General features: G+C 36.3%; 1 protein-coding gene across 1 annotated transcript in view; it reads right to left on the bottom strand.

Moving 5' to 3' along the window:
* The window catches only part of HEATR1 (HEAT repeat containing 1), a 52,638-nt gene that overhangs the window by 17,663 nt on the left and 16,467 nt on the right, over positions 1-18,508 (bottom strand). Inside the window, exons 14-28 of the mRNA XM_001492085.7 lie at positions 18,413-18,501; positions 17,075-17,286; positions 16,625-16,746; positions 15,556-15,747; positions 13,886-14,069; positions 13,600-13,736; positions 12,641-12,833; positions 4,950-5,119; positions 4,359-4,517; positions 2,801-3,043; positions 2,390-2,521; positions 1,463-1,566; positions 1,153-1,296; positions 381-499; positions 162-283 (exon numbers count right to left, since the gene is read on the bottom strand). Coding sequence (XP_001492135.2) covers positions 162-283; positions 381-499; positions 1,153-1,296; positions 1,463-1,566; positions 2,390-2,521; positions 2,801-3,043; positions 4,359-4,517; positions 4,950-5,119; positions 12,641-12,833; positions 13,600-13,736; positions 13,886-14,069; positions 15,556-15,747; positions 16,625-16,746; positions 17,075-17,286; positions 18,413-18,501 — 2,322 coding nt within the window. The remainder of the gene's footprint in view (positions 1-161; positions 284-380; positions 500-1,152; positions 1,297-1,462; positions 1,567-2,389; positions 2,522-2,800; positions 3,044-4,358; positions 4,518-4,949; positions 5,120-12,640; positions 12,834-13,599; positions 13,737-13,885; positions 14,070-15,555; positions 15,748-16,624; positions 16,747-17,074; positions 17,287-18,412; positions 18,502-18,508) is intronic.

Here is an 18,508-nt window from a genome sequence, read left to right as displayed (position 1 = left end):
AAACCGAAGCTCAGCAAGATCAACCAGCTCACACTGTCTCAGCTATTCAAGAGGCAGGGCTGTAAGATCCCAAACTGAGTTCAAACCAGCAAGCATCTACGCATTTTCATGGAAGAAATTATCTGAAGTATCTGCTAGAACCTTAAATCATTAACACTTACAGGAAATATCCCAGCAACAGTACCCAAAAGTAAAAGGGCATGGTGATGGGTCTGAGGCATCTCTGAAACGCGGATGCACTGAACTATCAATTCCACATTGAACTTCTCCTCATCAAGAACATCTACAGTGGTGAGAAATAAAAAATCTCTTAAGTGGGAGGTACATTCACACTCAAAGTAAATAATTTTTCCACCTTTTCCTTCCAATGAAGTACATACCTTTTGGTATCTTGCCACCATCTGGAGAGAGTTTTTGGCAGATGTTGAGCAAACAACTAAGAATTAATTGTTTGGTGTATTCCATGTTTCCCTGCTCCGGTAGCAAAGGTTCTAAACACCTTTGGGACCCCCAGAAGAGAAATGATGGAAAATGAAACAGTTGTACAGTTTCAGGGATACATTAATGACCATTGTTCAGAACACATATTAAATAAGGAATAAACTAAAATAACATTAAACATAAAGTCTATAAACCAAGAAGTAAGATTTCTCTCACTTTTTCTCATACAGGCAGCTGCTTATGTCAAATTACCTCTCTTCTCTATTGTACTTTCCATCAACCTATTTGGAATCTTCTCAGAGGACAAGCCTGAGAATTACTTTGCTTTCCAGATGAAAGCACAAATCCACAATTCAATGTCATACACTATAGCTATCTAATAATATATACCTACAAAATACAGTGGGCGTCACACTGCACCTTCAAATACCAGTAATGATGCCCCAGGGACACAGTATTGAAAGTTAGGAAAGGAAGGAGGCTGTAAGGTGAGTCATCATTTATACACGATACAGGATGAAGCTCAGGTTTGGCACTGGCAATGGGTACCTGAAACCATTCCTTAAATCTTCAACTAGAGTACTCAATTTGCTTTATTTTACAGACTAGTTAAGCAAGAAGAGAATATCTTGAAAACACAATGTTAAATAAAATAAGATGGGTAAGAAGTAGAATCCTCTTCTCTCACAGATGAAGGGCAAGTGTCATTACCTTGATAGCAGGTTAAAAAGAGTCGGTATCAATATCTGAGGATTTTTGAGTTTCTTTTTGTGCTGCAGTAATTCTAGGATGAGGGTTACTCTTTGCCAGTAAGAATCTCCAACTTCCTGAACAGATTCTAGATCTTGTGATTTTCTGGGAAACGGATAAGACAAAAAGTTGGAAAAGCAAACACAATGCCAAGCAACAATTATCGTACCTGATTATACCAAAATGATGGGTATCAAAAAATCACAACAGTTTCAAAACATTCAAAGCCTCAGGAACAACAGCACATTCTCACTGCATTCATAGCTCTTACTTCTGCTGCATTTTTTGCCTTCTTGTTTGCTGAATTGTGCCTAAGGACTTAGTCTTATCTGGTGGCTCCAGTTCTATTCTGACTTGTTCGGCATTAACAGAAATCTGAAATATGAAGGAAGAATGGTTGATGATAGAATTCCATGGGATAAACTTAGAGCAGTAAACATTAAGAAAGACAATGAAAACGTTTATGTCTCTCGACAACTCTAGGGCCCAGCCCAATCCCAAAGGCAAACACCACTGACAATTTCTTATGTATTCTTTTGGAAATTTTCCATATACTAATAGCTCTATAAAGATCAAAAAAAGAACGCAAACAGGAGCAGATTAAAAATTGCTCTGTACCTTAATTTGTTCCACCTAATGTATCTTAGAAACCTAAATAAATATGTTAAAATTCTAAGAACTGCTGAGTCTGGATACTAGGATTTCACCATACTACTATTTATTTTGTGAATGTGTTTTCTCCTAAAAAACACAACAAAACAAAACAGAGAATAACCAGGTGGTTATTCTGATGTAGAGCTAGGTTTTAATACACATATAAAGCCCTGAGCAGATTCTCAATCCCATTAAATGTCATTAAACAACTATCTAAATTAAGTAATCTGTTACCAAGGTGAACACCAAGCCATCACTCATTCCTATTCCTTGCATAAAACTGATAGATCCTACGTAATACAAGTAAGATCCAAACTAACACACACCCTACCTCATTAAAACTATAATACTTCATACAATAAAAATAACGGTGAAGACTTCTAATTCTGATTTTCTACTTCTCTATGACCACCTTTTCCACGATTCTTGATAATGGTAACAGCCAACTGTCTAAAAGCAGTGTCAAATGGAGGATACTTAAACATGGGGTTACTCGGAAGAGAACAGACATTAATAAACAAATTACAGAAAGTTTGCAACTTACCCCTTTAAAAACACTGCTAATAGTCTGAGCACAATGTGAATTTTTACAGTTCACCAATAAATCAAACAACATACGCAAAAGCATCTGCTGAACTTTTTCATCTGATATAGATGCAAAAAATGGCTTTGTAATCTAGAGGTAGAAAAAAGGCAATTGAGCTCAATGAACAAACTTGAATTCCACAAAATGACCTTTATATCATTCTTTCTTACAATGTAAAATTGTTCCCAATTTTATCAGTTAAAATGCAATTCTTTTTAATGATCCAAATACATCGTGTAGTTTTGTAAAATGGGTCAAATATATCATATTCCTTTAAAACATGTCTACTCCACTTTATCTTCTTCAAGTCAAACATTTCAAATTTCTAAAAGCTTGAACATGCTTTAGTTTCTGAAAGAAGTCACTGACCTTTTCGAGGGCTGTAATCTGAATGGTTGGCATTCCTGTGTACAGTTCCTTTGTTGTATGCATAGCTTTTATAAACATATCTAGACTCTTTGGGTCCTTATGTAAAAGGGAAGCTGAATATTCATTATATTTTCCCAGAATGAGATGCAAAACAATGGCCTCATCTTTCAGGACAGCTGTGGGCTCCTTCTGAATCTTTTCTAATAGTTGTTCACCCATAGGCAATAGCTGAGAAAGCACCATCTAAAATTTGGAACATTTATTATTAAATAGTTATCTATACTGATAATAGTTTTGCTTGCTTTACAAAGACATCCAAAGATATCATATTGGAAGACTGGGAGCTCAGCCTAGAGAAAAAACCCCAAAATGATGACCTTTTGGACACAGGGATGACTATTAATCCAACTAAGGCACTCGGTCCCCTCTGCTGCTCAGGCTGTAAAGGCCAAAAGCTCTAAACCCTTCAGAGATCAGAGGAGAAATAATCTGAGTGTCCCAAGACTTTCTGAAAATAGGAAATACAAACTAAAGTTTTAGACTATAAAAATAAATTTCAGCTTTTCTAAAACACTGCACACTTCCCCAATGTTTCTATCTTGGTATAATTAATATTAATTCAAATTACGTATGTGAAGCCTTCAATAACAAATCAGGAGCCAGCAAGACATGGTTTGCAGACCAAATCCAGAGGACCATCTGCTTCTGTAAACTTTGTTTACCAAAACACAGCCATGCTCATTCATTTACATACTGTCTGCATCTGCTTTTGCAATATGATGGCAGAGCTGAGTAGCTGCAACAGAGACTGTATGGCACCTCGAGCCTAAAATAAGTACTATTTGGTCCTTTACAGAACAAGACTGTCAACTCCTAGTTTAAACTATACCAGGCACAACACAGAGCTGATAAATGCCATCTGTTGGCTCACACCAAGAAAATAAAATCAAATGGTTTTCACTTCACTTTATCCTTCTTTTAGTTCTTTAAGTTGCAGTCAGTCCAAAACTGGTGAAGGACAGAAGCATTTCTGGAACACTAGGATGAGGAACTTTTTCACTGCTCATCAGCACATATCATCATATAAACAAGGGGTCATAACCTCTTTCTTTTGTATCATAGGCTTCCTTGATAACATACTGAAAGGTATAGATTTTCCCCCTAGAAAAATGTACAACTACATACATTTTAAAAATGAGCAAATGATTTGGGAATGTTCAGACTCTTATGTCCAAATATATTACCTCGGGGAGAATTTTTACCTAAAGAATAGACGTAAACCAACAGTTCTTTCAATAGTGCACTTCAGTGTATTTCCCCACATGACTTTTAAATTCACTTAAAACCAAGTCAGTGATTAGACAGGGATAATAACACACAATTTTCAAATGGAAAGAAACTCACTCTCTCTTTTTCTCCACCCCAACTCTTTCCCCTTCCAAATTAATAAGAAGATTTTCACTTCTAAGTGCATATATGTAACTCTTGCAAATGTCTTCCTTAGAATAATCTTTAGTAACATCATGTGGAATGTATAATCCACTCAAATTGTGTATACCTCACTGTTGACTTCCTGAAGTACTTTCATCAGATCTTTTGCAATATAAGATGGGCAACTATATACACAATAAAGTAGGTTTTTCAAAGTTTCAGACAACTTCTGATGAGATTTCAGTTTCTTTTCTCTCTGTAGTTCCTCAAACAAAGTAGCCAAATCCTAGGATACGAAAAAGAAAATTGGATAAAAAAAGGATTAAGGAACTACAAAGGGTGCATGTACTAATTATGGAAGATTCTTTCCCCAATGATGAGACATGGCTCAAAATTTTTCATCTCACCTTGAAACCTTAATAGGAAGGTTATCAATTAGTTAGCTTACCATCTCAGTTAGCTTACCATCAAAAGACAAACATTGCTCTGTTAGCTGATGAAAGGATAGCAGAATGGAAATAGGATAGCAGAATGGAAATATGACAGCTATCTTTTTAAAATGCAGCAAGAAAGATTTGCAGACATTGACATCAGTTTCTAAATTCAATGATTTAGTAGATCAAACTCTCTGCAAAGCAAAATGTCAAGAAAGGGGCAAACTGTTCATGTGCACACACAGGCACGTGCACACTCAAACCTTCTTTGCTAATGAGTTTACCTGAACAACGTAGGTGGCATCTGAGGTGATCTCCTCTGCTTTGGGAACCAAATGATCTATTACCAGATGAAACTGGGATGCCACTCCACTGAGGGCCTGCAGACAGTGAACGGCAGCCCTACGGACTTCTTTTACTGGGCTTCCCAAATTAATGAGTAGAGATGTTACCACTAAAACCAAAGGGAAAAAAATTTAAGGAACAATTTAAAAAATTTAACCAGTACAAAATTTAAATAGTACCAAAGGGTATAAGATGAAAAGTTTTCCTACCAAATCAAGCTCCCTCTCCAAAGACTATTCACTGTGTAATTGTTTACAAGTCTAGAAAAATGTTAGACATACACTAGTGTATTCTTCTGAAAATATGCAAATGAGAGCATAGTACATATACCCTATTCTGCACCAACTGCTATCACATCTCAATGTATTTGGAAGTATTTTCCATATAAGTACACACACATCTAAATCAAATTATCCTTTCAAAATCATACAGCTCTCTGTTGTATTTCACATATTTTTAAAACCAGTACCTTACTGGTGAAAGTTTAGGTTGTTTCTAGCCTTTTGGCTTTAAAACCGCTGCAACAAACTCATGTGTATATACATCCTTGCAAAGTATGCAGAGTACCCATTTGTGCATCATGCTTTGTGAGTGTTTTGTCCTGAATTGACATTTGAAAAGGACATTCTTTTACCAACAGAGGACAGTCACACAACACAAAAGACATCTGAGAGACCCATGCAGCCATACACTTGAAGGAAGAGGTGCTGGACCCCTGGGAGGAAGTAGAAGGAGGTAAAGGGATCTCCTCTCCCTTCTGGCAGCAACCAAGGGCATGGGACCATGCAGCTTGAGAAAAGGCGGTGGGGGCAACTCTCCATGGGAACACCTTCACTCTCCAAGTTCCCTCACAGCCCGTGGGAAGGCCCCACACAGAGGTGGCTAAGCTATAGTGGGGGTTTCATCAATTCAGCACCCCAGGAGAGCAGATAGCAGGGGCAGAGCGAGAATGCCCCTGGAAGTGGGCACGAAGAAAGCACACCTCCCCTCCACCCCTGCCTGGCAATCCAGCTCAGCCCATACGCCAGAGTACCTGCACATATGTTAGAAAAGCAGAAGCTATGAACAAGCGAGCTGGAAATGGCAGAGGGGCCCTGTCAGCATACATTCTAAGGATAGGCACAGACACCAGGGATTGCTGCAGGCTGAGAATACACAGCTCATGACCCACCCTCAGTAGCAGCAGGTGGAATGTGTGACCAGATACTACTACTATATGAAGGCACAAATCCACACCATCAAACAGTATGGAGATATATATTAATACTTGAGACCAGAAGGAAAATGACAAGCACCCAGAAATCAATCCTGAAGGCACATTTACAATCTAAATGACAGATAATTGAAAACAGCTATCATAAAAAAACTCAACAAGTTACAAGCAAATACAGACACAGTTTAATGAAATCAGGAGCAAAATTAATGAACAGACAGAATCCTTCACAAAAGAGATTGAAACTATAAAGAAAAACCAATCAGAAATGTTGGAGATGAAAAACACGATGGATGAGATAGATAAAAATCCAGAATCCCTAAATAACAGAGCTGATATTATGGAGGACAGAATTAGCAGTCTGGAGGACAGACATATAGAAATGATTCAGATGGAGGAGAGAGAACTAAGACTAAAATGAAATGAAGAAATTCTCCGAGAAATATCTGACTCAATTAGGAAATGCAACAGAAGTATTATAGGTATTCCAGAGAGAGAAGAGGAGAATGGATCAGAGAGCTTGTTCAAAGTAATAGCTGAGAACTCTCAAACCTATGGAAGAAGCTGGAAATACATGTAAAAGAAGCTAAGAGAACTCCTAAATACATCAATGTAAAAAGACCTTCAAGGCATATAGTAATGAAACTAGCAAAAGTAAATGACAAAGAAAAAATATTAAGGGCAGCGAGGCAGAAGAAAATAAGCTACAAGGGAAACCCCGTCAGGCTTTCAGCGAATTTCTCAGCAGAAACCTTACAGGCTAGGAGAGAGTGGAATGATACATTCAAAATTCTGAAAGACAAAAACTTTCAGCCAATACTCTATCCAGCAAAAATATCCTTCAGATATGAAAGAGAAATAAAAACTTCCCCAGATAAAGAAAAGCTAAGGGAGTTCATTGCCACAAGAACCTCCCCTACAAGAAATGATCAAGAAGGCCCTCATACCTGACAAAACAAAAGAAAGGGTTTACAAAGCCTTGAGCAAGAAGATAAATAGGCAGACGAAATCAGAAAATTGCAGCTCTCTATCAGAACAGGTTACCAAACACTTAATTATAACATTAAAGATAAAGGGAAGGAAAACATCAAAAATAAATGTAATCTTACCATTTTAACCACAAACTCACAACACAAGATGGAATAAGTTGTGACAACAGTAACTTAAAAGGGGGAATAGAAAAGGGATGGAATCAGCTTAGACTAAGGAAATAAGAGGTTATCAGAAAATGGACTATCTCATTTATGACATTTTTTATACAAACCTCATGAAAACCACTAAACAAATGATCAGAACAGAGACACAAATGACAAATAGTGAGAAAACCATCATGGAGAACTACCAGACTGAATTGCTAGTCCAAAATACATGGGACAAGATATAAGGGAAATACAGAACAATTGGAAAACAAGTGATAAAACGGGAGCATTAAGCCCTCATGTATCAATAATCACTCTAAATGTAAATGAACTGAATTCTCCAACCAAAAGACACAGAGTGGCAGGACGTATTAAAAAACAAGACCCAACAATATGCTGTCTCCAGGAAACACATTTGAGCTCTAAAAACAAACACAGGCTCAGAGTGAAGACAATACTCCAAACTAATGGCAAACGAAAGCAGGTGTTGCCATACTTATACCAGACAAAGCAGACTTCAAGATAAAACAGGGAACGAGAGACAAAGACAGGCAGTATATAGCGATAAAAGGCACACTCCACCAAGAAGACATAACACTTATAAATATATATGCACCCAACACAGGAGCAACAAAGTACATAAAGCAACTGTTAACAAACCAAAAGGAGGTATTAACAACAACACAATAATAGTAGGGGAGCTTAACACCCTGCTTACATCAATGGATAGATCATCCAGACAGAAAGTCAACAAGGAAATAGTGGATTTAAATGAAAAAGTAGACCAGATGGACTTAATAGATATATATAGAGCACTCCCTCCAAAAACACCAGAATACACACTCTTCTCAAGTGCACATGGAATATTCTCAAGGATAGAACATATGTTGGGCAACAAGGCAAGCCTCAATAAATTTAAGAAGATTAAAATCATATAAAGGATATTTTCTGACCAGAATGCTAGGAAACTAGAAATCAACTACAAGAAAAAAGCTGGGAAAGGGACAAATGTGGAGACTAAACATGCTACTGAACAACCAATGGATTACTGAAGAAATTAAAGGAGAAATTAAAAAATATCTGGAGACAAAGGAAAATGAAAATACACCATACCAACTCACATGGGAGGTAGCAAAAGAGGTCTTACAAGAGAAATTCATAGCAATACCTTCACAAAAAATCTCAAATAAGCAATCGTAAAATACACCTAACAGAAAATTCATAGCAACACCTTCACAAAAAAATCTCAAATAAGCAATCGTAAAATACACCTAACAGAATTAGAAAAAGAAGAACAAATAAAGCCCAAGGTCAGCAGAAGGAGGAAAATAATAAAAATTAGAGCAGAAGTAAATGAAATTGAAACAACAACAACAAAAAAACAGTAGAAAGGATCAATGAAACAAACAGCTGGTTCTCTGAGAAGATAAACAAAAATGACAAACCCTTAGCCAGACTCAGAAAAAAAGGGGGACGGCTCAAAGAAATAAAATTAGAAATGAGAGAGGAGAAGTTACAATGGATACGACAGAAATACAAAAGATAAGAAAATACTATGAAAAACTATATGCCAATAAACTGCAAAACCTAGAAAAAATGGATAAATTCATAGATTCATACAACCTCCCAAAACTGAATCAAGAAGAAACAGAGAATCTGAATAGAAAAATCACAAATAAAGAGATTGAAACAGTCATTAAAAACCTCCCAAAAAATAAAAGTCCAGGACCAGATGGCTTCTCTGGAGAATTCTACCAAACATTCAAAGAAGATTTAATACCTATCCTTCTCAAGCTATTCCAAAAAGCTGAAGAAGATGGAACACTTCCTAACACATTTTACGAGGCCAAGATCATCCTGATCCCAAAGCCAGACAGGGACAACACAAAGAAGGAAAATTACAGTCCAATATCGCTGACGAACATAGATGTAAAAAATCCCCAAGAAAATACTGGCAAACCAAATACAGTAATACATTAAAAAGACCTTACACCACGATCAAGTGGGATTTATACCAGGGATGCAGGGATGGTTCAACATCCACAAATCAATGTGATACACCACATTAACAAAATGAGAAATGAAAACCACATGATCATCTCTATAGACACAGAGAAATCACTTGACAAGATCCAACATCCATTTATGATAAAAACTCTCAATAAAATGGGTATAGAAGGAAAGTACCTCAACATAATAAAGGTCATATATGACAAACCCACAGCCAACATCATATTCAATGGGGAAACTGAAAGCCATCCCTCTGAGAAGAGGAACAAGACAAGGGTACCCACTCTTGCCACTCTTATTCAACAGAGTACTGGAGGTTTTCGCCACAGCAATTAGGCAAGAAAAAGAAATAAAAGGTATCCAAATAGGCAATGAACAAGTGAAACTCTCACTGTTTCTAGATGATGATTCTATATATAGAAAACCCTAAAGAACCCACCAAGAAAGTTTTAGAAATAATAAATGAATATGGTCAAGTTGCAGGATACAAAATCAACATACAAAAATCAGTTGCGTTTCAATACACCAACAACAAAGTAGCAGAAAGAGAAATTAAGAACACAATCACATTTACAATTGCAACAAAAAGAAGAAAATACCTAGGAATAAGCTTAACCAAAGAGGTGAAAGACCTGTACACTGAAAATTATAAAACATTGTTGAAAGAAATAGAAGGCACAAAGAAATGGTAAGATAATAGTTAAAATGTCCATAGTTCCAAGAGCAATCTACAATTCAATGCAATCCCTATCAAAGTTCCAATGACATTTTTCACAGAAATAGAACAGAGAATCCTAAAATTTACATGGAACAACAAAAGACCTCGAACAGCCAAAGCAATCCCGAGAAAAAAGAACAAAGCTGAAGGAATCACACTCCCTGATTTCAAGATACACTACAAAGCTATAGTAATCAAAACAGCACAGTACTGGTACAAAAACAGACACAAAGATCAATGGAACAGAATGGAGAGCCCAGAAATAAACCCATACAGCTATGGGCAGCTAATTTTCAACAAGGGAGCCAAGAACATACAATGGAGAAAGCAAAGTCTCTTCAGTAAATAGTGTTGGGAAGACTGGACAACCACATGCAAAAGAATGAAAGTAGACCATTACCTTACACCAAATACAAAAATTAACTCAAAATGGTTTAAAGACTTGAATGTAAGACCTGAAACCATGAAACATCTAGAAGAAACACAGTCAGTATGCTCTTCGACATCGGTCTTAGCAGCATATTTTCAAGTAACATGTCTGAGTGGGCAAGAGAAACAAGAGAAAAAGTAAACAAATGGGACTACATCAAACTAAAAAGCTCTGCATAGCAAAGGAAACCATCAAAAAAAGGAAAAGACAACCTAACGACTGGGAGAAGATATTTGCTAAGAATGTATATCATAAGGGGTTAATATCCAAAATATATAAAGAACTCATACACCTCAACAACAAAAAACCTGACAACCCAATTAAAAAATGGGCAAAAGATCTGAACAGACATTTCTCCAAACATGATATACAGATCGCCAAAAGGCATGTTCAATATCACTAATTACCAGGGAAATGCAAATCAAAACTACAATCAGATATCACCTCACACCCATCAGAATGGCTATAATTAACAAGACAGGAAATAACGAGTGTTGGAGAGGATGTGGAGAAAAGGGAACCGTCATACACTGCTGCTGGGAGTGCAACCTGGTGCAGCGACTCTGGAAAACAGTATGGAGATTCCTCAGAAAATTAAGAATAGAACTACCCTATGATCCAGCTATTCTACTGCTGGGAATTTATCCGAAGAACATGAAAACACAAAAACATAAAGATACATGCACCCCTATGTTCATCACAGCATTATTCACAATAGCCAAGACTTGGAAGCAACCTAGGTACCCAGCAAGGGATGAATGGATAATAAAGATGTGATATATATATACACAATGGAATACTACCCAGCCATAAGAAATGATGAAATTTGGCCATTTCTGACAACATGGATGGAGCTTGAGGGTACTATGAGCAAAATAACTCAGAGGGAGAAAGTCAAATACTGTATGATGCCACTCATAAATAGAAGATAAAAGCAACAACAAACAAATACATAGAGACAGAGACTGGATTGGTGGTTACCAGAGGGGAAGGGGGGAGGGAGGAGGGCAAAAGGGGTGATTAGGCACATGTGTATGGTGATGGAGAGTAAGTAATCTTTGGGTGATAAACATGGTCTAATCTACACAGATATCGAAACAATGTTGTACACCTGAAATTTATATAATGTTATAAATCAATGTTACTGCAATAAAAAATTTAAAAAAGAAAAAACTTTCTAAAAAGTAAATCCACCTGAAATAGGGACTGCTACTTTATAGTAAGTGTAGAGAAACAATTACATTCATGGTATTTTATTTTTCAAGTAAAACTTTAAATTGTTTCTTTACCTTACATTTTACAAAAGTTTGGTTACAACTGTAATTATGTGCTCTTTCAAGGAGCTAATAAAAGATAAACATTGAGAAATTGTTCTGGGAAAAGCGTACGGTCATTCACTTTGCTTTCACAGAATACATATAAAGAGTGATTTTGGAATTGAAAAAATAATCAAGAACATCTTCAAATTTCCCAAGGGCCATTCTTATTCCTGACACTAAAGTCATTCCATCATCCTCATCTACTTTCTCATTTTCAATCACTATAGGGTCTAATTTTGCCAGATATTCTTATTTGCCAACAGCTTTGCAAGTCGATCCACTTTTCAATATCATATTCATCAACTTCATGAAATTCTTTTGCAAAATTTGCAATTCTACTTTATAAAAAATAGAAATTTTATTTTTTTAGTGTTTCGTGAGTAGGTGCCCAACCTGAAAATGACTTACACCTGATAAAAGAGATAAATCCAGGAGGATTGAGTGGAGACCCATTTTATAAGTAGTCAATTGACTGCTGAATTGTATTATGATGGTTTGGCTTTCCTATATAACCCTGTAACTGCTGAAGCTCAGGAAATGAATAGTTGGATATTAATAACCCATGACTAACCATCTGCTATTTCTATTATTTGTTTTGGTGAGATTTTACAATTGACATTCATATCTTAAAAGCAATACTTAGATGTAATCAGAAATAGTTGGGAAAGAGAGAGAGAGTGCACACTATTTAAAAAAAAAATTAACAAAAGAAATTCTCCAAACTACACCCTTCATACACTACATATAGAGAAAGCATTAACAGTTTGTCATGACAGAAGATAACAATGCCACTTGCAATACCTGGAGAAGCTATGGATGCCAGTTTGTGTTTATATTGTGCCTTCTGAGAAGAGAGCATCGCACAACCTATATAAAGAGCTTGAGTCTGCAGCACTGTTTCCACGCTGTAGTTAAGTGGATTTGAAAGGCTAGAACCATAGGTCCATAAAACAGAAAAGAACCTGAATAACTGAAAAACATCTTCTAGATGTACCTAAATTGAAAAAAAAGAAGATAGTGAAGTTTAACTTTCACTCATACACAGCAGTTCCAAATCCTCTGTTCACTAGTACAATTACAGAAAACAATTTATTGCAATGTTTTGCTTTGTCTAGTCACTTAAAATTATTCTACACTTGGTATTTTAACCAACTGAGAAGAATGTAAATGAATCCAGAGGACTGATATCCAAAGGACTCACCATAATTTTGCATTTGAACACATTTAACAAAAAAAGAAAGAGGACACTAAGCAGAAAACCAATACAAGAGTGATGCTGGGGAAGTCTCATTAAGAAAGTACTTCAGAGATGGAGTGAGCAATGTCAACTGTGTTAAATGTCGCCAAGAGGGCAAGTAAGACAAGAACAAAGAACTGGCCATTGGACCTGACAACATGGAGGTCACTGGTGCTGTGATGAACTTTCTCAACTGAGTGACTTTGCATATCCTAAATCATCTCTCTAAACATCAGTTTCTCTTTGGTAATGGCATCAATCAAACAAACAGATTGACTGGGCTGATGTGATGATTAAATATATTACAGGCCTAACACATTAGTAGGCATGCAGCAATGTTAGTCTCTGTCCAACTTTCTGATTGGTGTCATGATTACAGTACTGCTTAATAGGGCCCATGTTTATTATCACATACTCTTCACTATTTGTCTACTTCTGTTTTCATTAAAAACTGTTATTACTGAAATAATCTGCAATATCTTCTAAAAGGGAAGAGTATGCCTGAAAAACATGAGCCCAGTACCTTTATGAAAAGTTTCATCAGAACTCTGAAATGAATGGCATCAGCACCACTGAGTATCATCTCAAAGAGCCCAATAAGCAAGTGCAGATAGTCTCTGCTGTCTTCTTTCAGTTGTTCAGGGTTCCACCAAATGTCATCTATGTGAACACGAAGAGAAAGGGAAACGATGAACGAACTTATGTGGACACACTGCTGGGAACTTTTCACTCAAGACAAAAAACAGTCGTGGAGTCAATAATCCAGTTTTCCAGAATATCACATTCAAAAGAGTCACACCTTGTCCTACCTTTAGGAAAAGATTTAGGAGCCTTTAGTGCATGAATAAAGTTTTTCAGTGAAAAGACGAGTAAAACTGAGTCCTCCACAGCAATCCTCTGGGCAGTGTTGAGCTGTTCTATGTAATTTGCCCACAGCTCCACTGGAATTCCTCTGTCCATCATCAGCTCAAAATGCCATTCTGAGGGGATTTCCTGAATTGGTAAAGGAATCGAAAACAGCACAAATTGAAAGGGGTTCTGCACATGGGTTATATAGGTGGACTGCAATGGATATATGACTGAGCAATATGCAAAATTTTGTCTACATGTGCATTTAGCAGGGGAGAGGATTAATAGCTTTAATCAGATTTTTAAAGAGGTCTAACCACTCTTCACAAGAAAAGACATAAGTAAGTTAACCATGGCTTCATTTTATCTATGTTTCTGAAAACATCATTCCTAAAAACAAATGTTATTCACATAAATTATGTTTCTTAAATGGCACATTTCTAAAAAGAAAGATAAGGAGTTGGATTTCTGCAAGATCTTTAAAGGGACTTTCCTCATTTCACATTTTTACTGCTAATCTGAAGCAAGTACGTGGTAAAATCTGCAAACTTGCAGATGTACTAAACAAATAGCAAAATGTCAAGGTGTTTAGAAATAACGCTGCAAATGCCAAAGCATGAGAAAAGTGCAGGAACATAACAATGAGACTGCGTACAGGCAAGGGGAGGGTAATAACTTGGAAGGAAAATAATCCAAAGCGAGACTTCTAAGATAATGTCTTTAGTGAGGGATTTCATGGGCTCAATGTGCTGCTACAGCCGAAAAGATGCTCATGACTCCCAGAAATGGTATTCAACATAAAACAATGTTATCTAGGTATACATAAAACACTCAATTTGTCCACACTTTTAACAGTGGGAAGAAATACAGTTCAGGTTACCACACTTTACAAAAGATAATAAAGAACGAAGAGCCTATCTAGGCTACTTGTTAGAATACGAAGATTCATTCTTCTTAAGTTTACACAATTTTAGCACACAATGGCTATGACCAGAACTTGCAAAATCATGAGGGTAAATGTAAATGTGAAAAAGATGTGATTTGTTTAGCAAATCCTATAATGAGGAGCCTCTGAAGTTTGGAGGACAAACAAAAACAAAATACTATCACATATAGCAAATGTTAAAAGAAGTAATATTATTACCTTAAGATGTGGTACTAGGTTAAACATAAACAACTGAAACAGCCTCCTTATTAATACTGTCAGAGACAAGAGCAGCTGGCAAAATCCAAATCTAACATAATATTAAAATAATACAAAAGATCTATTTTTAGTAGACAATAGAATGAAGTAATATTTCATTTAAGCACTAACATATCTAGCGAATTCTTCATCACAAGATGTAGTTAAGTATAGCTTGCAAAATTATGCAACAAAGATGATACAGGGAAGAGTCAACCAGCAGAGACAAAACATTACAACCCCGAACTTCTAGGATTCAATTAAATTTTCTGCAAAAGGAAGAGAGCGCCTCATTCACTACCTACTGCTACCCAACGCCGCTCCACATTTCACCCCTAGGATCCAAAGACTCAGCATTACAGCCTCCGATCTTCAGTTCTGCTGTGATGACCAGGCCAGGCTGTGACTACTCAACGTCCCTTCCTCCAGACACTGTGCACTCCTTACCACTGCAGTGATGACACTTTCGAGCTTCCTTATTTTTTTCTGCAATAAACTGAAGACTCTTATCGCAAACGGAAAGTGAGTTTCTTTTAAAGATGAACAGCAAGAGACAAGCACAGACATGATCACGTGAAAAGTCACTTTCTGTTTCAGGTTGAAGGACTCCTTTTCTCCAACGCTTATTAAATCCTCCACCTTGAAAAATAAACATACTCCATTATCGGTAGCTCTTGGTTTGCATAAAACAATTTTCTCTACTTCAGGCCTATCTAGATACTATGTGTTTTACATTTAAAGTGAGATGACAAATGTAAAGCCTTAAACAAGTAGTAAGCACTGATTTCTAAGTAATTATAAACATAAATAATTTCAAAACTTCTAAAGAACATAATTGCACTTCCTAACCTGATGTTTTTTTTTTTTTTTTTTTTTTTTTTTTTTTTTTTTTTTTTTATTTTTTTTAAAGATTTTATTTTTTCCTTTTTCTCCCCAAAGCCCCCCGGTACATAGTTGTGTATTCTTCATTGTGGGTTCTTCTAGTTGTGGCATGTGGGACGCTGCCTCAGCGTGGTCTGATGAGCAGTGCCATGTCCGCGCCCAGGATTCGAACTAACGAAACACTGGGCCGCCTGCAGCGGAGCGCACAAACTTAACCACTCGGCCACGGGGCCAGCCCCTAACCTGATGTTTTTAAATTACACACGTAACACCTTCACAAAGGTTTGTTTACTAAGGCAAAAGAAATTTTCTCCTCTTTTAGCTTATATTTTGCTATTTTAACAAAAAGTATGACTTCAATATTTTAAATGAGAGGGAAAATGGAAGTTGAAAAAGTACACATTCTCACTGGTCCAATATAAAACCACAAGGGAAAAAATTAAATTATGTAAAATGTTAAAGATTTTCAAACAATCTGCGGAATATACTAAACAATACTATCCATGTTTAAAGCAAAGTACTCAAGAATGCAAAACATTTTTAAAAAGAAGAACAATCTAGTAAAGCATACACTGAGAATCTACTAAGATTATGGGAAGGAAATCTTGAGGGCGGACCTGAACAGCAAACCTACCATCTTTAACATTGAAGAAGGGTCCCCTGAATTTATATTCTCAGCCAGCAACTCAATCATCTTCTGATTTGCTACACCAATTAGTTTTCCTGACTTGGTGCTTTTAATCACATTTTCAAGAGCTGTTAAAAAAAGAAAGAATTGAACACCAGAGGCCCCTCGTGGCACCAAGACTCACGTAAAGAATCATGTAGAGTAAGGAATTTAGGCAAAATTTTTACAATTTCCCTATGAAGGTTTGCTTTTTATTTTTCCTTTTATCCAATTCTGATCAGCTAGCTTCCTTTTCAATGTGTACTTTATATGTTAACAAAAAGTTGTAAAATTTTGCTGGCATATAACAAACATAATTTCAAATAATAATTATAGCCAATTTTAAATTGTAGTTATCTTCTTTATAAAGTGTTACCTGTTCACTGTTTCTAAAAAAAAAACACCTGAATTTCTTACCTTTTTTCCAGCCTCTTAACATAGGATGCAGAGAGCAAATTCCTGATTTTGATAAATGTATCGCGATTTTCATCTCAGCAGATTCCATATCATCATTGTCGATGATCATAAATGGCAACAGATGCACCACCACCTGATTTGACAACTGATCATTTTCACTCAGTATCTCTTCTTTAATTAGTATGTCTGCTGCTATCTCAAGTACCTTGTACCTAAAACATATGTAAACACATTTGGTTGAGAGACACCCCAGAGACTTCAATTCAGCAAGAAATCATCATTACATTATCCAGCTCAACCGACATCATCCTGGTCTCCTTACCAAACACAGCATTCAGAGACACCAAAACATCACTTAAAATCCATGCTAGTCAAGGAGTTATTTGGGACAGTAATTTTAAATTAACTTTGTCAAATCTTTTTTTCTGAGAAATCATTAGGTTAACTAGAACACGAAACATAATATCACACTCTGTCTCAACTCCACAAGAAATCAGATTCACTCATAAGTTCAAAAAACATTATCTGAACACATAATATGTGCTAAGAACTAACTATGATAGGTACAAAAATCTGTAAGACATGCTCTCATCCACTAAGTATAGTCATTTTTCCCATGCAAAAAGTTTAGGTGCCAAAAATAAAATAACCAGAACTCAGCAAATACTACAGAAAGGTATTGTGTGCCTCTGAGCTTAATTTTTGTTTAATATATTTGTATTTGTTTTTAATTATAAACTGGTATCTTAGCCTTGTAAAAAAAAATCAAACTAGGATTATATAAAGTAGAAAATTAAAGCTCCTGCCCGGGGCCGGCCCGGTGGTGCATCAGTTAAGTTCGCATGTTTTGCTTCAGGGGCCTGGGGTTTGCTGGTTCGGATCCCAGGTGTAGACATGGCACGCTATGCTGTGGTAGGCATCCCACATATAAAGTAGAGGAAGATGGGCACGGATGTTAGCTCAGGGCCAGTCTTCCTCAGCAAACAGAGGAGGACTGGCAGTAGATGTTAGCTCAGGGCTAATCTTCCTCAAAAAAAAAAAAAAAAAAGCTCCTTCCCATTCTATTTTCCAGATTTCAGTGTTATATCATACATTATATACTACTTTTTCCATTTTATTAAGAAAAATTTCAAACATACAGAATAGTATAATGAGCCCATACAAACTCAAATAAATTACTTTTATAGAGCAAGAATGTTACATTAAGATCCATTCCACTACCATGACCAAAGGGTCACACAACTAAATTGTAAATTGCAAAAATGTAAAAAAAATCAAAGTGAACTTGATTTAAGAATTCATCAATTCAAAATAGTATGAGGGGAAATGAATACATACCATCCCCTATTTTTTGAAAGTTCTGCTCTTCGAAAGAGATTCAGAAGATTTGAAATGGTCGCTTCTGAACTAAAGTGTTGTTTGAAAATCTAGAGG

This window comes from Equus caballus, chromosome 1 (genome assembly GCF_041296265.1).
Source record: "Equus caballus isolate H_3958 breed thoroughbred chromosome 1, TB-T2T, whole genome shotgun sequence".
Taxonomy (NCBI): domain Eukaryota; kingdom Metazoa; phylum Chordata; class Mammalia; order Perissodactyla; family Equidae; genus Equus; species Equus caballus.
Note: the sequence above shows the minus strand (reverse complement) of the source record. Positions and strands in the feature narration are given on the sequence as shown.